General features: G+C 47.4%; 1 protein-coding gene across 1 annotated transcript in view; it reads left to right on the forward strand.

Moving 5' to 3' along the window:
• Positions 1 to 20,138, forward strand: part of LOC119449000 (intraflagellar transport protein 140 homolog) — a 41,679-nt gene that overhangs the window by 7,702 nt on the left and 13,839 nt on the right. The window contains exon 2 of the mRNA XM_049660833.1: positions 4,508 to 4,833. Coding sequence (XP_049516790.1) covers positions 4,508 to 4,833 — 326 coding nt within the window. The remainder of the gene's footprint in view (positions 1 to 4,507; positions 4,834 to 20,138) is intronic.

The raw sequence follows: 20,138 nt of genomic DNA on the forward strand, positions 1-20,138 counted from the left end.
ATGCTGCTAACCATGCCGCCGAGCGAACTCGAGACATCGAACGCAAGCGACAACGGCGTACTGCGGCCATACCGTCACTGACGTCGTTCTCTCCGCCGCAGCTGAACGTGTGTGTAACCTCATATAATTGAGAATTGAGAATAATTGAGAAATAATTGAGAATACCGCGGCTCAGCTGCTTCATCTTGTGGCACTTTTACCAGCCTGAAGGCGTTCATTTGCTCCGTGAGCCTCTGCCATTTCGCTCGTTGCGCACCGTGAGCTTTGAAGTCCTCTTTGACGAGTAGCTGCATGGTCGAGTTGCTAACTCCGTGCTCTCGGGCAAGTTTTCTCAGGCTTCTCAGCGGATATCTCTTGGTTTTCTGCTGACGACCAATTTCAGCTCCCGGGTTCTTGCCGTTCCAGGCCTCCCGCTTTTCGCTGCCGGTCCTTGACACCCCCTGTCTCCTGAAACCGTTTCACGACGTGATGGACTTGAACACGCTGCAATTTGAACATCGTCGCAATCTCTGGTATTGTCAATCCCTGCTTATGGTGGCAACGATTGTGTGGCGCAACTCACCAGAGTCCATTTTTTCCTAATAAAACGGGACACCAAGAACAGTAAAAATACCAGTTCTATATCAAAAAAGCACAACGAACATAAATTGAATAATGTCGGTGCTAAAAAATGCCAACAATATAAAATAGAATGCAAAGTTCGTTACAGTATTTTTCGGTCACCCTGTACTTTGCATGCCTTTCCTTTCTTTAACGCTGCGCACCAGCTACTTCCTGGTCACGAACGGCACCCGCGTTGTCAGTGTGATGTTAGAGTTCTCAGGAAAGTAGCGCGCGCCGAATTTTCAAGGGTGCAAACGTTTTTTTTTTTTTCTTTAAGCGTGAAGCGTGCCACTGACCTCCGATAAGATGGGGAAGATCCTTCCGTCCGTCTCTGTCGGTCCGACCGTCTGTCTGTGCTTCTTCGCCCACAGGTGATTAACTTGGCCAGTTAGTCGTGTCGCGTAGTGCAAGCCAATGTCGAAGGGCAAAAGAGCGGGTCCATTAAGGCCCAACCACATGCATGAGATTTTCAAGCGACGGCGACAAGCCATGAGTGACAGGTTTTGCCGTAGCAGAGGGCTATCCGTCGCTCTCGTTCGTCGCGTCGCCGGTTTGTGGTGAGCCCGAAAATTTAGCTTTTCGCCCGGAAGTTTGCGCGACCCCTTCCGCCGGGGACAGCGTAATTGCGCAACAACATGGCAGCAACCAATCCGCTTACCATGGTTAGGGTGGCCACCCTACCATGGTCCACCCGCTTCGACCTGAGTACGCTATTGCAACTTGCTCTCTGCCGTGACAGTACAAAATAGCAAGATCAGCCATCGCTTCGTCTCATCACAAGCTGAGGTCAAAGTATCGGTGTTGTCTTGTCGTTGTTATTTATATCAGTTGTTTGTTTCGACGCTGTTAGGCCTGAGACACCACCGAGAGCCCTGAAAGTGTTTTGAGTTTTGCTAGCCAGATGGCGCATTCCACCTACATGCGAGCGCTGTTTTAGGGTGGTGACAACTCCAAAATTTTGAGCGCAATGTACCGCCAAATTCTGTGAGTAGCCACTTTCATTCCCAATTTCGCTAGAAGTCGCGGCGCATTCCTGCTTTCTTTTTGTCACGCTCTGATGTACCCATTTTGGCACGCGATCTACTAAATTTCTTTAAATTAGTTTTGCACCTATGCGCACACGAAACCTGCATACATCTTTAATATACTAGTTGCCTTTTCCTTTTATTTTAACACATCAAACTTTTTTTTCCATAGCATACAAAGCAACACGTTATAAGGCATGGTGGCGTGCTCGTGGTAGTATTTTCTCACGCCAAGAATGTGAACTGCATTAAACATTGTCGTTGCCTTCCACTTGTACACACTATATAAAGGGTGTTTTTCGAAGTGTGCTGTAATAAAAACTGTGCTTACAAGCCTGTTTAACTAAAACGTAGACGTGCCATGCACTGCTCTCAGACACGCTTTGAGCCTCTGGCTGTTGAGGCCCAAGTTCATTTTAAAAATTGAATTAGTTTCACGGCACCAACGGCTGCGGGAAACGCGGTCTGTCGGCTGGTCTTTTCGCCATTTTGATTCCCACATGCTATATTTGGCGGAAAATTTTACCAGCCAATTTATCTGGCGGCGGCAAGTACTCTTACAAAGGTTGTCACCACCCTAAAACAGCGCTTGCATGTAGGCTCCCTACACGCGTACAGGCAAGTTACAATAACGTCGGTGACATATAGAATGACAATGCAAGCCACAAAGAACTGTCGAAGTGGGTGGTGAAAAATGATGTACCGGGGGAAACTACAGAATGGGTTCCGACCAGGCGCCTGAGGATAATATGTTTGTACTAACTCAGTGCATAGAGATTTCAGTAGCTCAGAATGGACTTGTATGGATAGCATTTCTAGATATTAAGGTAGCCTACGACAACGTAGACAGGGAATTGTTATGGGATATTCTTCAGCACGAAGGCATAGACGGCGATTTCGTGGAGCTGCTGAGGGAGATGTATAGATACAACAGAGTACAGATTGTATGGGAAGGCCGAAAATGTAATGAAGTGGTGGAAATTCACCTAGTACTGAAGCAAGGATGTCGTCTGTCTCCACCGTTGCTCACGCTTTATGGGAAGGGCATAGAAAAACGACTGGAAAACAGTAATTTAGGGTTTTATTTGTCATACATGTGTAATGGACAAATGGTGCAACAGCAGGTCTCCGGACTGACGTTTTCGCACGGCATAGTGCTACTAGTGGACAATGCAAGAGATTTACAGACACTTGCGAATATGTGTGGCAACGCAGCGTCAAATCTAGGCCCTATAGGTTTAGCACAGAGAAATCGGGAATTTTGATCTTTAATGAAGAAACGAGTAATCACGTGGTGTCAATTCAACAGCAAGTCATACCCACAGTCAAACAATATAAAAACCTCGGCGTGTACACAAACGAAGGAAAGGCATTTACTCAAGCACCCACCAAGGTAACTGGAAAATAAAGAGCAAGCGGAATACAGCAATAATAAAAGATCAATCAATTTAAGGCCTCATGTAAATATGAGGTGGTGCGTGGAATCTGGAAAGGAGTAATGGCGCCAGCGCTAACGTTCGCAAATGCCATTCTTTGCTTAAAATCGGATATCTTGTCGGGGTTGAAGTTAACCACAGATCGGTAGGCCGCTTGGCTTTGGGGGCCCACGGTAATACCACAAATGATCGAGGCAGTGTATATAGGGTGACAAGGGTTGGGCCTCTTAAGGTAACGTACACCTTCCAGAAGCGCTTGGATTTAAAGTGTACGGAAGCACCATCCGGTCAGCGGTTGAGATAAGCAAGAGACGTTTAGAGTATTGCTGAAAAAAGCAGGGAAGAAGTTCATCCGACCGGATCCGTTAGAAGCGTATAGTCGCGGTATATTAAGGCAGATAGAGAAATTTTGAGAAAAAAAGTTTAAAGAGATGTGTACAAAAATGCTAGAACGAAAAGAATGTATATCATACCTGATTAACTCAAGCACGCTAGGTGACTATTTGTCACCGGCTTAATTGTTTCAAAGGTGATGCCAATAAACACCATCGTCATCACGGCGACATAGAACGGATTTCCACTGGTGATGACAGAATATGAAAGCTAGATCTAATGCACCGTAGTTAAAGCATTGACCTCGTGGTACGTTTACGATTTCTTTACTGGCGCACGATTGTATTATTCGGGCATCAATCTAAATTTGTCGCCATTTTTTTTTCGCCATGTCCCGTCCTCGTGGTTGCTCCGCGGCGCGACAGCACGACCGGGTCTGCCTGTTGCGTCGCTTGGATATCGCGTGCATGTGGTTGCGGCATATCGAATTCAACAGCTTTCCGCAACGGCGGTAAGGAAATGCAACTCACCACAGACATATAAAACAATCAAAACTTGAAGCCGTACTATAAGACACCTCAGCTTATTGCATCTAGAGGTGCAGTTCGTCAAAGTTTCACAACGAGGGCGCGCGTGACATGGATCTCTTGTGGGGACGCGTACTTGGGGCCTCGTGTAGAACTTTTGTTGCTTGAAAATCTTGGAAATTTGAGAGAGAAAGCGCGTTCTACGGGAACCCAGTGACAGGTCTTGTCGCAGTGGAAACTCAGCAGTATAGTGTCCATACCCGCCGTGGTTACTTAGTGGCTGTGGTGTTGGGAAGCACGAGGTCGCGGGATCGAATCCCGGCCACGGCGGCGGCATTTCGATGAGGGCGAAATGCGTAAACACTCGTGCACTTAGATTTGGGGGCACATTGAAGAACCCCAGGTGGTCCAAATTATTCCGGAGTCCCCCACTACGGGGTGTCTCGTAATCAGATCGTGGTTTTGGCTCGTAAAACCCATAAAACATAAAACCATAGTTTAGATTTTGTGTGAATTCTGCTCCATCTTTTGCCTCCTCGCGAGGTGGCATTGCAGTGTGTCCAAAACGCACACATGCGCGCAGGTCAGCGCCCTGTCGTGGCACCCTTGGGCGCCGCTGCTGGCGCTGGGATGGGACAGCGGCGAGGTGTGCGTGTGGGACGAGCGGCGGGCAGCGCTGCACGAGCCCCAGACGCAGCACAAGCGCGCCGTGGCCCGGCTGCTGTGGAACGGCGCCGGCACGCGGCTAGTGTCCATCGACGCCGTCGGCACCTGCATCGGCTGGAAAGCGGCCAGGGTGGGCAGCGGCGTCACCTTCGCCACAGCCTTCTACCACGAGCTCAGGGACTCGCTCGTCGATCTGGCCTTCAGGGACCACCGGAGAATCAGACGCGCAAGCACGCCGAACCGGTACGATGCCGCGATGCTATTTACACGAGTGCTCTGGAGCGTGGAACGTGTTTTAATTCGCGGTGATGGCAGTCGGAACGTATAGTTTTTAAAGAGACACTGAACAAGCCGAAAGTCCGAACCGGTCAATTTACTCTTTCGAGGCTCAATTTCAATTTATTCGGCGGAAAAACGTTGGTTACTCGCCGTGAAAACACAAGGATGAAGTTACCTTTCTTGAATTTCGCGCCTTCGCAGGAGCACCGCATTGTCTGTGTGATATGCCACATATCTGGAGGTATTTTCGTATCTTTTTGCGTTAGTTGTATAGCACTAAATTAAACGCGTCACTAAATAAATCTTTGTTTTCTCATAGATTCCAACATATAGGTTGGATTTACATATTTTAAAAGAACTTGCAAGGTTGAATTGTTGCTCTGTTTATCATGTAGTTTAACGCTTCTGTCTATCGATAAACGATTAATCAGTCCTCACGTCACGAGAGCTAAACTTCAAAGTAAAAGTGCCGTCACCACCCTCTATACATTCGTCCTTGCGTCTTTTGGTAATGGTCTTCCTGGGAATCCTAAATGTAATCTTAAAAGCCATTGTGGAATAGCACGCAACGAACATAGTGATGCTGAAGTGGAATTGGCGCACACCAACGGTATCTCCATACGAATCGTATTTTTCACGAGCTGATACGTTACCGACCTTCCTTGACGTTCTGCGAGAACAGCCTTGGAACAAATATTGGGCAGATCCCAATCATCGGCCACGACCACCCGCACAGACTACACACAGGTTTAAATTTCTCGGCCTTTTGTCTAAGATCAAAGCGAAGTGTAAAATTTCAGCTCACCCTTATGCTTCGACGATACCAAGAGACACTACATTCACTGAGACATGGTGTGACATATATGCGGTAGTACATGACAAAAATTGGACATGGGTGTAATCCTGACGGTTACGTTTGTTCTACCCATTTTTTTTATTTACATATACTGCCATCTTGCATAGCAAGATATTGCAGGAGTGAGTGCACATGTATGTCAATCAATTGAGGAATACATTTTGGTGGCAGAAAATAAAACAAACAATATAGAAAAATCAAATATCAGGAAGAGCTAGTTAATTAATGAACATAATTAGGAAATAGGTCGGCAAATTCATCACTCGATAACTCACGCAAGGACCCGTCAAGGCCATTCCAAATCGCAATTGTATGTGGAAAAAAGGAAAACTTAAAACAATCAATCGATGGATTCAAAGGTACAATGTTAAGACGATGACTTCTTCTGGTGGGCCGAGAAGAAGGGTTTGTCAAAAACAATAGGTGCATTGACGTAAGTTTTCCCATGAGCAATTTTATGTAGCAGAACAACACGATCACAAGTACGTCTATGGGCCAGAGGCTTTAGTAGCAGCTTACTAGCATGTGATGTCGGTGAGAAATGGCGGTCATAACGATTAAATATAAATCTTATGGCTTTTTTCTGAATAGACTCAGGCATGTCTATGTCTTTGGAATGATGTGGTGACCACACTACCGACGCGTACTCAAGTAGAGGCCTTATTAGTGATTTGTATGCCGTTAATTTACATTCTTTAGTTGCATCTCGTAAGTTTCTTTTAAGAAAACCTAATTTTCTCAGCGCCTTGTTGGTTATGCATTTTATGTGAGCATGCCATTTCAGATCAGGGGAGTAAGTAACACCAAGGTATTTGAACCTGTGGACGCTTGCAAGCTTGTGCGCTTCATTAAAATATGTAAATCGTAATGGTTGTTTTTTTATTTGAAAAAGTCATTGAAACGGTTTTCTTAAAATTAAGTGACATTTGCCATGTTCTGCTACATTCGCAAAAACGGGCGAAGACTTCATTCAGCTCTAACTGATCATGATTACTGGTTATAGTAGAATAAAGGACGCAGTCATCAGCATATAGTCTTATTTTGACAGAAGTACCCGTAATTACTTCAACGACATCATTTACATAGACAATAAACAGCAAAGGACCCACGACAGACCCCTGTGGTACACCGGATGTAACATTGACACGAGATGAGTGAACATGGTTAAATGCAACAAACTGGGTTCTTGTACTTAGGTAGTCCTGTATCCAACCTAGTAGTTTATCATCATGAATTATTGCCTTGAGTTTAATAAGAAGTTTTTTATGACACACTGTATCAAAAGCTTTACTGTAATCAATGAAAATGGCATCAAGCTGTCCTCTAAGGTTGAGCGTGGTTGCAATATCATGGGAGAATTCTAGAAGTTGAGTTACCGTCGAGAATCCCGAACGGAAGCCATGTTGAGCATGCGAGAGAACATTATGTTCGGATAAGTACTCAATAATATATTTATGAATAATGTGTTCCAATAGTTTGCAAGATGTTGATATTAAAGAAATAGGTCTGTAGTTAGACATTAACTGCTTATTACCGTCTTTGTGAATGGGAACAACCTTAGCACATTTCCAGAGTATTGGAACAGTAGATGATTCTACAGACTTTGAAAAAATTAAGGATAAATACCGCGAGCTGCATTCAGAATATTGCCGTAAAAACATATCTGGTATATTGTCTGGCCCAGTACTTTTCATAGTATCGATCTTGAGTATAAGGTTATGTACACCAGCTGAAGTGATTACCATACTAGGAAAAGGTGATGCTGAAGGAACAGCGCAAACCGTGGGGGTGCGTCCATCATCACAGGTGAACACTGATTTAAAGTAATTATTAAAGGCTTCAGTGATGCTAAGATTATCTGAGCATGGTTGGTTGGCAATAATGAATGAAGGAGAGCTCTGACTTGGTGGACTGATTGTTCGCCAGAACTTTGACGGTTTGTTTTTAATGAAGGATGACAAAGTGCTATTAAAGTGGAAACCTTTCGCATTTGACATAGCAGATTTTAAGTTATTTTTAAGTGTGGACAATACTGAAGCTTTCATTGGATTGTTTGCATAGGGTTGTTTGCGAAGACGCCTGATGCGACGAATTAAGTGTATAATTTCACGTGTGTACCACGGGTGCTTAGGGTTGCGCTTCACACACTTGGTTGGAATGTAATCAGTGATACATTGATTCACAATTGAGCAAAAACGGTTCACTAACACGTCAACAGAGGAATGGTTCGCGCAGCTCAAAAACTCATCAAAAGAGCATGCGAGTAACTCAGTTATGGAGTTGTCGTCGGCACGTTCAAAGTTCAATACAGTCTGATGTGAAGGAAGCTTAGGCACAGTTGCTAAATTCCAATAAACAATGACACCCTTATGGTCCGACAGGCCTTCAATAATATTACAATCATAACCATTTTGTCTAAGTAGCTCATTTATGAAAACGAGATCTAAAATTGAGCTTTCGCGGGTTGCGGTATTCACAATTTGTGTCAAATCGAAAGAAATAGTCATGTTAATCAAGTAATCACAAATGACTTTGTGACGGCCATTTGCAGATAGCGTTGGCCAATCTATGCCAGGGGTGTTAAAATCACCAGCAACTAACAGTTTACAACAGTTAAGTTTGTGTTTGGTTATATGATTGGTAAGATCAGAAAAGACACTGAAATTCATGTCAGGGGGTCGATAAACAGGTCCTACAGCCAAAGTGAGACCACAAAGCCTGATTTTGCACCATACAGATTCGCAGTTAGGAATGTCAGGCAATACTGTAAACTCAATATCTTGGTTCACAAAGAGTGCCACACCGCCACCGCGCCGGCCACTTCTATCTTTCCTGAGGACAATGTAACCTGGCGGCAAAATTTCAGTCTAAGATGTGTTCATCAAGCCACGTTTCAGTCACGCAAATCACAGAAGGATGATAAAATGCAACAAAGTGATGAAAGTCTTGAATTTTGTTAAGAAGGCTGCGGGCATTAACATTTACCAGCGAGAAATTAGTATCAGAATGCAGTCAAGTTTCATTTGCAGCAGAGGTTTGCTTTTTGGTTTTAATGATTGAATCACCTGCTTCATTCAGCACATAGAGTACATTGTATATCAGCAAGGAATCATATTGCAGACGAACCGTAGAGGCATTTTTCCTTTGATTTACAGACAGTCTCCAAAGAGCTTGGCGTATCTTTCGAACCCGTTCAGAGAAGTCCTCTTTTATATATATTTCTGTTCCTTTAAGCTTTAGCGCATTCTGTAATATTGCAAGCTTTGACCTGTAGTCCAAAAATTTGAAGATAGCAGGACGGGGTTTATCACCTCGACGCGCCCCAAGCCTGTGCCAACGTTCAATGTCTGCACACTGAACACCAAGTTTATCAGATATTAAGGTTGTGAACGCATCAAGCAGTTGCCCGGAGGGCTCAGAATGGGGTTCAGGTAATCCGTAGACAACAAGATTATTTCTACGCGACCTGTTTTCAAGATCGTCAGACCGACTGTCCAGCTTCAATACCAGGTCTGTAAGATGAGCGACAGTTTTTTCAAGTTCCTGAAAGCGCGGAATCACTTCCGTGACTGGTAGTACTGACGTCTCAAGCCTATTTAGCCTTTCTTCGATGGAAGCAAACTTGGCTGTCCAAGAAGATATCTCGCAACGAATGTTTTCCTGCCCTGCGAGCAATTTCGATAGTGTTTCTTGTAACATATCGGGACCAGGATTGGCCTCGACGTCACCAGATAACATCAACAACATTCTACGGACAGAAAAAACAGATAACGCTCTCATCAGTGGGTCAGACAGCAGCACTACACATCGATCATCACTTCTATAGCAGGGAAAATCGTACTTCGGGCCTACCTGAAAGACAGTGCAGACAAGTTTGAACCATGTGCTCATCGTGCCGCCGCAAGACCCACTGAAGAGGATAGCGTCCGTCCTCGGCTTTATAGCACTGTAGAGACGACCAGGTGACGCTGTGGTAGTACTCCATGCGCAGAAGGGCTCGCCAAAGGTCAAGCCACGCAGGTCTGGTGCTTCAATCCAACGATGATTCGGTGGTTGTATCACATCGTCCGATCTGACGGTTCCGAGTAACTTTTTGAAGGATGGGCCAAAGGGATCATGCGCAGAGGTAGCACATTCCTGAAGACATCTGGCTTCGTTGCAAGCGGCAATCTGAAAGACAGTGCAGACAAGTTTGAACCATGTGCTCATCGTGCCGCCGCAAGACCCACTGAAGAGGATAGCGTCCGTCCTCGGCTTTATAGCACTGTAGAGACGACCAGGTGACGCTGTGGTAGTACTCCATGCGCAGAAGGGCTCAGCCAAAGGTCAAGCCACGCAGGTCTGGTGCTTCAATCCAACGATGATTCGGTGGTTGTATCACATCGTCCGATCTGACGGTTCCGAGCAACTTTTTGAAGGATGGGCCAAAGGGATCATGCGCAGAGGTAGCACATTCCTGAAGACATCTGGCTTCGTTGCAAGCGGCAATCTGAAAGACAGTGCAGACAAGTTTGAACCATGTGCTCATCGTGCCGCCGCAAGACCCACTGAAGAGGATAGCGTCCGTCCTCGGCTTTATAGCACTGTAGAGACGACCAGGTGACGCTGTGGTAGTACTCCATGCGCAGAAGGGCTCACCAAAGGTCAAGCCACGCAGGTCTGGTGCTTCAATCCAACGATGATTCGGTGGTTGTATCACATCGTCCGATCTGACGGTTCCGAGCAACTTTTTGAAGGATGGGCCAAAGGAATCATGCGCAGAGGTAGCACATTCCTGAAGACATCTGGCTTCGTTGCAAGCGGCAATCTGAAAGACAGTGCAGACAAGTTTGAACCATGTGCTCATCGTGCCGCCGCAAGACCCATTGAAGAGGATAGCGTCCGTCCTCGGCTTTATAGCACTGTAGAAACGACCAGGTGACGCTGTGGTAGTACTCCATGCGCAGAAGGGCTCGCCAAAGGTCAAGCCACGCATCTGGTCTTTTGGTGCTTCAATCCAACGATGATTCGGTGGTTGTATCCGTCCTCTTATAGCCTTTACATGTAGAGACGTCCGATATGACGGTTCGAGTAACTTTCTGACGGTTCCGAGCAACTTTTTGATGGGCCAAAGGGATCATGCGTTGCAGAGGTAGCACATTCCTGAAGACATTGAAGAGGATAGCTGGCTTCGTAGGACGACCAGGTGACCTGTGGTAGTACTCCATGCGCAGAAGGGCTCACCAAAGGTCAAGCCACGCTGGTCTGGTGCTTCAATCCAACGATGATTCGGTGGTTGTATCACAATAGTCCGATCTGACGGTTCCGAGCAACTTTTTGAAGGATGGGCCAAAGATCATGCGCAGAGGTAGCACATTCCTGAAGACATCTGGCTTCGTTGCAAGCCGGCAATCTGAAAGACAGTGCAGACAAGTTTGAACCATGTGCTCATCGTGCCGCCGCAAGACCCATTGAAGAGGATAGCGTCCGTCCTCGGCTTTATAGCACTGTAGAGACGACCAGGTGACGCTGTGGTAGTACTCCATGGGCAGAAGGGCTCGCCAAAGCTCAAGCCACGCAGGTCTGGTGCTTCAATCCAACGATGATTCGGTGGTTGTATCACATCGTCCGATCTGACGGTTCCGAGCAACTTTTTGAAGGATGGGCCAAAGGGATCATGCGCAGAGGTAGCACATTCCTGAAGACAATCTGGCTTCGTTGCAAGCGGCAATCTGAAAGACAGTGCAGACAAGTTTGAACCATGTGCTCATCGTGCCGCCGCAAGACCCATTGAAGAGGATAGCGTCCGTCCTCGGCTTTATAGCACTGTAGAGACGACCAGGTGACGCTGTGGTAGTACTCCATGGGCAGAAGGGCTCGCCAAAGCTCAAGCCACGCAGGTCTGGTGCTTCAATCCAACGATGATTCGGTGGTTGTATCACATCGTCCGATCTGACGGTTCCGAGCAACTTTTTGAAGGATGGGCCAAAGGAATCATGCGCAGAGGTAGCACATTCCTGAAGACATCTGGCTTCGTTGCAAGCGGCAATCTGAAAGACAGTGCAGACAAGTTTGAACCATGTGCTCATCGTGCCGCCGCAAGACCCATTGAAGAGGATAGCGTCCGTCCTCGGCTTTATAGCACTGTAGAGACGACCAGGTGACGCTGTGGTAGTACTCCATGGGCAGAAGGGCTCGCCAAAGCTCAAGCCACGCAGGTCTGGTGCTTCAATCCAACGATGATTCGGTGGTTGTATCACATCGTCCGATCTGACGGTTCCGAGCAACTTTTTGAAGGATGGGCCAAAGGAATCATGCGCAGAGGTAGCACATTCCTGAAGACATCTGGCTTCGTTGCAAGCGGCAATCTGAAAGACAGTGCAGACAAGTTTGAACCATGTGCTCATCGTGCCGCCGCAAGACCCATTGAAGAGGATAGCGTCCGTCCTCGGCTTTATAGCACTGTAGAGACGACCAGGTGACGCTGTGGTAGTACTCCATGGGCAGAAGGGCTCGCCAAAGCTCAAGCCACGCAGGTCTGGTGCTTCAATCCAACGATGATTCGGTGGTTGTATCACATCGTCCGATCTGACGGTTCCGAGCAACTTTTTGAAGGATGGGCCAAAGGAATCATGCGCAGAGGTAGCACATTCCTGAAGACATCTGGCTTCGTTGCAAGCGGCAATCTGAAAGACAGTGCAGACAAGTTTGAACCATGTGCTCATCGTGCCGCCGCAAGACCCATTGAAGAGGATAGCGTCCGTCCTCGGCTTTATAGCACTGTAGAGACGACCAGGTGACGCTGTGGTAGTACTCCATGCGCAGAAGGGCTCGCCAAAGGTCAAGCCACGCTGGTCTGGTGCTTCAATCCAACGATGATTCGGTGGTTGTATCACATCGTCCGATCTGACGGTTCCGAGCAACTTTTTGAAGGATGGGCCAAAGGGATCATGCGCAGAGGTAGCACATTCCTGAAGACATCTGGCTTCGTTGCAAGCGGCAATCTGAAAGACAGTGCAGACAAGTTTGAACCATGTGCTCATCGTGCCGCCGCAAGACCCATTGAAGAGGATAGCGTCCGTCCTCGGCTTTATAGCACTGTAGAGACGACCAGGTGACGCTGTGGTAGTACTCCATGGGCAGAAGGGCTCGCCAAAGCTCAAGCCACGCAGGTCTGGTGCTTCAATCCAACGATGATTCGGTGGTTGTATCACATCGTCCGATCTGACGGTTCCGAGCAACTTTTTGAAGGATGGGCCAAAGGAATCATGCGCAGAGGTAGCACATTCCTGAAGACATCTGGCTTCGTTGCAAGCGGCAATCTGAAAGACAGTGCAGACAAGTTTGAACCATGTGCTCATCGTGCCGCCGCAAGACCCATTGAAGAGGATAGCGTCCGTCCTCGGCTTTATAGCACTGTAGAGACGACCAGGTGACGCTGTGGTAGTACTCCATGCGCAGAAGGGCTCGCCAAAGGTCAAGCCACGCTGGTCTGGTGCTTCAATCCAACGATGATTCGGTGGTTGTATCACATCGTCCGATCTGACGGTTCCGAGCAACTTTTTGAAGGATGGGCCAAAGGAATCATGCGCAGAGGTAGCACATTCCTGAAGACATCTGGCTTCGTTGCAAGCGGCAATCTGAAAGACAGTGCAGACAAGTTTGAACCATGTGCTCATCGTGCCGCCGCAAGACCCATTGAAGAGGATAGCGTCCGTCCTCGGCTTTATAGCACTGTAGAGACGACCAGGTGACGCTGTGGTAGTACTCCATGGCAGAAGGGCTCGCCAAAGCTCAAGCCACGCAGGTCTGGTGCTTCAATCTAACGATGATTCGGTGGTTGTATCACATCGTCCGATCTGACGGTTCCGAGCAACTTTTTGAAGGATGGGCCAAAGGAATCATGCGCAGAGGTAGCACATTCCTGAAGACATCTGGCTTCGTTGCAAGCGGCAATCTGAAAGACAGTGCAGACAAGTTTGAACCATGTGCTCATCGTGCCGCCGCAAGACCCATTGAAGAGGATAGCGTCCGTCCTCGGCTTTATAGCACTGTAGAGACGACCAGGTGACGCTGTGGTAGTACTCCATGCGCAGAAGGGCTCGCCAAAGGTCAAGCCACGCTGGTCTGGTGCTTCAATCCAACGATGATTCGGTGGTTGTATCACATCGTCCGATCTGACGGTTCCGAGCAACTTTTTGAAGGATGGGCCAAAGGGATCATGCGCAGAGGTAGCACATTCCTGAAGACATCTGGCTTCGTTGCAAGCGGCAATCTGAAAGACAGTGCAGACAAGTTTGAACCATGTGCTCATCGTGCCACCGCAAGACCCATTGAAGAGGATAGCGTCCGTCCTCGGCTTTATAGCACTGTAGAGACGACCAGGTGACGCTGTGGTAGTACTCCATGGGCAGAAGGGCTCGCCAAAGCTCAAGCCACGCAGGTCTGGTGCTTCAATCCAACGATGATTCGGTGGTTGTATCACATCGTCCGATCTGACGGTTCCGAGCAACTTTTTGAAGGATGGGCCAAAGGAATCATGCGCAGAGGTAGCACATTCCTGAAGACATCTGGCTTCGTTGCAAGCGGCAATCTGAAAGACAGTGCAGACAAGTTTGAACCATGTGCTCATCGTGCCGCCGCAAGACCCATTGAAGAGGATAGCGTCCGTCCTCGGCTTTATAGCACTGTAGAGACGACCAGGTGACGCTGTGGTAGTACTCCATGGGCAGAAGGGCTCGCCAAAGCTCAAGCCACGCAGGTCTGGTGCTTCAATCCAACGATGATTCGGTGGTTGTATCACATCGTCCGATCTGACGGTTCCGAGCAACTTTTTGAAGGATGGGCCAAAGGAATCATGCGCAGAGGTAGCACATTCCTGAAGACATCTGGCTTCGTTGCAAGCGGCAATCTGAAAGACAGTGCAGACAAGTTTGAACCATGTGCTCATCGTGCCGCCGCAAGACCAATTGAAGAGGATAGCGTCCGTCCTCGGCTTTATAGCACTGTAGAGACGACCAGGTGACGCTGTGGTAGTACTCCATGCGCAGAAGGGCTCGCCAAAGCTCAAGCCACGCAGGTCTGGTGCTTCAATCCAACGATGATTCGGTGGTTGTATCACATCGTCCGATCTGACGGTTCCGAGCAACTTTTTGAAGGATGGGCCAAAGGAATCATGCGCAGAGGTAGCACATTCCTGAAGACATCTGGCTTCGTTGCAAACGGCAATCTGAAAGACAGTGCAGACAAGTTTGAACCATGTGCTCATCGTGCCGCCGCAAGACCCATTGAAGAGGATAGCGTCCGTCCTCGGCTTTATAGCACTGTAGAGACGACCAGGTGACGCTGTGGTAGTACTCCATGCGCAGAAGGGCTCGCCAAAGGTCAAGCCACGCTGGTCTGGTGCTTCAATCCAACGATGATTCGGTGGTTGTATCACATCGTCCGATCTGACGGTTCCGAGCAACTTCTTGAAGGATGGGCCAAAGGGATCATGCGCAGAGGTAGCACATTCCTGAAGACATCTGGCTTCGTTGCAAGCGGCAATCTGAAAGACAGTGCAGACAAGTTTGAACCATGTGCTCATCGTGCCGCCGCAAGACCCACCCATGGGACCATTCACCATGTTATCTGCGTGCTGTATGCGACTGAGCGGAACAAACTTCTGTGTCTTTTCTAGACTCCCGGTTTCTTTCTGAGGAAGCTGTTGCCTGGGAAGATGCCGAAAATGGGGACCACGAGTAGCAAAAGCAGTATTATACTTTTTTGAGTGAAGCCGGTCTGGACAAGCAGCTATGAAATAACGTCGAGAGCTATGAGCTGTGTGTCCTGTGTCCGGACAGGCCGCCACTGGAAATTGAACCTGGCAACGTTCAACACGCGCACCCTCTCGAGTGAGGCTAGCTTAGCAGGGCTATTTGAGGAATTATCAGGCACTGCCTGGGATGTTATTGGCCTTAGTGAGGTTAGAAGGACTGGTGAGGCTTATACAGTGCTAACTAACGGCCACGTCCTCTGCTACAGAGGTCTTCCAGATAGGAGAGAATTCTGTGTAGTATTTCTAGTCCATAAGGACATATCGGGCAACATTGATGCATTCTACAGCATTATGAGAGGGTAGCAGTCGTCGTAATAAAGCTGAATAGGAGGTATATAATGAAGGTAGTAGAAGCCTACGCCTCAACCTCCAGTCACGGTGATGAAAAAATAGAACAGTTTTATGAAGATGTTGAATTAGCGATGAGAAAGGTGCAAACTCAGTATACTGTAGTCATGGGTGACTTAAATGGAAAAGTGGGGGGAAAGCAGGCTGGTGAACAAGCAATTGGCAACTACGGCATCGATTCTAGGAACACTAGAGGAGAGATGTTCGTAGAATTCGAGGAAAGGAATAGGCTCCAAATGATGAATACCTTCTTCAGGAAGCGCAGCAACAGGAAGTGGACCTAAAAAAGCCTTAATGGAGAAACAAGGCATGAAATAGATTTCATACTCTGCCGATCCCAGCATAGTGAAGGATGTAGAATTATTAGGTAGGGTGAAGTGCAGTGACCATAGGTTAGTGAGGTCTAGGATTTCTCTCAACTTGAAGAGAGAAAGAATAAAATTATTCAAGAAGAAACAGGCCAACCTGTAAAAGCCGACCAATTCAGACTGGTGCTCGCCAACAATATGCAGCTTTAGAACAGGAAGATGAAGACAACATAGAGGTAATGAATGAAACCGTAACTAGGCTGATCTCAGAAGCAGCAACTGAAGTGCGAGGTAGGGCACCAAGGCAAACAGTACGTAAGCTGTCCCAAGTATCAAAGGACCTAATAAAGAAACGACAAAACATGAAAGTGTCAAACTCAAGAGGTCAGATAGAATTCGCTGAACTGTGAGAACTGATCAGCAAGAAGAAAGTAAGGGATATTAGAAATTATAACGTGGAAAAGATTGAGGAAGCAGTAAAATATGGACGCAGCATAAAATGAGTGAGAAGAAAACTTGGCATAGGACTAGGCAAGATGTATGCACTGAAAGATAAGCAGGGTAATATCATCAGCAATTTCGATGACATAGTAAAAGCAGCGGACGAATTCTATACTTACCTGTACAGTGCCCAGAGCAGCCAAACTACTTTCATTCGAAATAGTGATGAACAGGATACAGAGACTCTTTCTATAACTATAGCGATGAAGTTAGAAGAGTCTTGCAAGATATGACCAGGGGAAAAACTGCTGGGGAAGATGTAATAACAGTCGAGTTAATCAAAGATGGAGAAGATATCATGCTTGAAAAGCTTCCGGCCCTTTATACGCAATGCCTCACGACTTCAAGTGTACCAGAGAGCTGGAAGAAGGCCAACATTATGCTAATCTATAAGAAGGGAGACGTTAAAGATCTGAAGAGTTATAGACCCATTAGCTTGCTTTCTGTATTGTATAAAATATTCACCAAGATAATTTCCAATAGAATCAGGGCAACACTTGACTTTAGTCAACCAAGAAAACAGGCTGGCTTCAGGAAGGGGTGTTCTACGATGGATCATATCCATGTCCTAAATCAGATAATCGAGAAATCTGCGGAGTACAATTAACCTCTCTATATGGCTTTCATAGATTATGAAAAGGAATTTGATTCAGCAGAGATACCAGCAGCCATAAAGACATTGCATAATCAAGGAGTACAGAAGGCATACGTGAATATCTTGGCAAATATCTACAAAGATTCCACAGCTACCTTGGTTCTCCACAAGAAAAGTAGAAAGTTACCTATCGAGAAAGGGGTCAGGCAAGGAGACACAATCTCTCCTATGCTATTCACTGCATGCTTAGAAGTGTTCAAGCTCTTAGACTTGGAAGGCTTAGGAGTGAGGATCAACGGCGAATATCTCAGCAACCTTCGGTTTGCAGGTTCTGTAACTTGGTTGCTGCTATGTTTGTAAGTAGGTTTTGCTTGGCCTAGTATTTTGCTATCACTTCGCATTACTGGACTTGAGGATCGACAGTTTCGCTGTGTCTAAGCTTTTCACGACCGAGTGCAAACTTGCCCATTTTCTTTTTCAACTTAACTACGCATGTAGGGAAGGTATTCTCGAGCGATCATTTTCGGAGGTATAGCGAGGAGCACTGTTAGGGTGAACAGCTCATTAGTATTCACGAGCCTATAACCATTGATGCTTAGCACAAAATAAAGAAAACTATTATTTCTGCTACCGGTATCATCAATAGGCGTCGTATTCGGCACATTTCCCCCCTGAAGTAGAAGGTATGTTGAAGTTATCCCAACTTGAATACTAATGAGGTGTTCACCCTAACAGTGCTCTTCACTGTACCTTCCCTTTCGCGACATTTCGCGTGACTAGCGCTGGACGTGTCGGCGCCTACGAGCGACAGCGTTCCTGGTATGCCACAAACGCAGGCAGGCTAACCAAGGTTGGCACAGTGCCAAGAACACTTGCTGTTGCTTGTCGACGCCGAACGCGTGGGAGGCGAGCCGTTCGATATCTAGCGAAAGTTGACACGACTAGGCGCATGCAGCCGCTTTTATGGCAAACTCCGAGGCCAAGCGCATGCCCACTGGGTGTTTACGTCAGTTATGGCGTAGACGATTGCTAGGCGACACGTACCAGCTATTTTCGGTAGCTTCGGCGTGGCGGGAAACGGTTTACCAGCTGCTGCCGTAGCTCGGCGCAGCGGCTGCGCGGAGTGTTCCCGTCGGTGGGCGTGGCTTGGCGGCGGCTGCTGCGTTGCTACTGCTTCGGCGCATGCGCGGCTAGGCGAGGTTGGGCCAGGTGGTGCGCAGCTGTGGCTTGGTTGTTGCTAGGCAACGGCGCGGAATTTTCTGCGGACTTCGGACGTTTCTCCTCCAGCTTTAACAGCTTCGCTGTTAATATCTCAGCATCCTTCGGTTTGCAGATGACATTGTCCTATATTCAGCAACAATGGGGATGAATTGCAACAAATGATTGAGGACCTTAACCGAGAAAGTATAAGAGTGGGGCTGAAGATTAATATGCAGAAGTCAAAGATAATGTTCAACAGCCTGGCATGAGAACAAGGATTCAGGATTGCCAGTCAGCCTCTAGAGTCTTTAAAGGAGTGCATTTATCTAGGTCAATTACTCACAGGGGACCCTGATCATGAGAAGGAAATTTACAGAAGAATAAAATTGGGTTGGAGTGCATACGGCAGGCATTACCAAATCCTGATTGGGATCTTACCGCCGTCGTTGAAAAGAAAAGTGTACAATCATTGCGTTCTACCGGTGCTAACATATGGGGCAGAAGCTTGGAGGTTAACAAAGAAGCTAGAGAACAAGTTAAGAACCGCACAAGGAGCGGTGGAACGAAAAATGTTAGGCCTAACGTTAAGAGACAGGAAGAAAGCGGTGTGGATCAGAGAGCAAACTAATTGACATTAGCAGGAAAAAATGGAGCTGGGCATGCAGGCCATGTAATGGGTAGGATGGATAACCGGTGAACCATTAGAGTTACAGAATGGATACCAAGATAAAGAAAGCGCAGTCGAGAACGGCAGAAAATTAGGTGGGGTGATGAAGTTAGAAAAAGTTGTCGCAGTTTCACCTGAAAGGCGAAGCATCAATTGCGATAGCAAACTTGTAGAGAGCTATACGGAGTAATGATATTAGCTTTATCAGCTGTATAAACTTGGACATGCAGCAGCATCGGCAACACGCAGAACTGTTGTCGACGCCATCGGCGTTTTGCCCGCGTTCGCTCAAAATGCGTGCGGCGTTGGTGACTGTTGCCGGAGCCTCTGATATAAATAGGCACTTCGTGCCGCAGCTAAACGTCGCCTCCCTTCCCTCCCCCTCCCCCACGGCCTCTCGCGCGTCGGAAGAAGGCGCGTTTGCTCTACATATATGGTGATTGTAAAGGAGAAAAGAGACGCCTACTTCTGCAGCCCTTAAGCGAGCACGGCGCAGAACGCGCGTTTGTTCTCCGCCGTGCGTTCACTCCCCGTGAAAGACGCGCCCCTCGCGCTCTTTCACTCGCACATACAGCGTTCGGCGCGCGGCGACGATTTCTTCTCCAAATGACGTCATACGGAACCTCACGGCGACGGCGACGGCGACGGCGACGCCGACGGCAGAAATCTGCTTTTGAGTGTCCATATAATTGCTATCGCAATAAAATTTGCAGGCGCACGTTGGAATCAGCTAGCGCAAGACAAGGGCAATTGGAGGTCGCAAGGAGAGGCCTTCGTCCTGCCGTGGACATAAAAATAGACTGATGACGATGATGATGGTGATACGAAGGCGTTGTCCTTCGTATCATCATCATCATCATCATCATCAAGGCATTTGGATGCGTTTGTTTTTTGCTTGCTTCACCTCAGTGCCTACAGTCGTTGCGCAGTTGTGGCAACTATAGAGCAAACACATTCTGTTAGAACTACGTGTACTCGCGTTGCGATTAGGTGTTCGG

Source organism: Dermacentor silvarum, chromosome 1 (assembly GCF_013339745.2).
Source record: "Dermacentor silvarum isolate Dsil-2018 chromosome 1, BIME_Dsil_1.4, whole genome shotgun sequence".
NCBI classification, from domain to species: Eukaryota; Metazoa; Arthropoda; class Arachnida; order Ixodida; family Ixodidae; genus Dermacentor; species Dermacentor silvarum.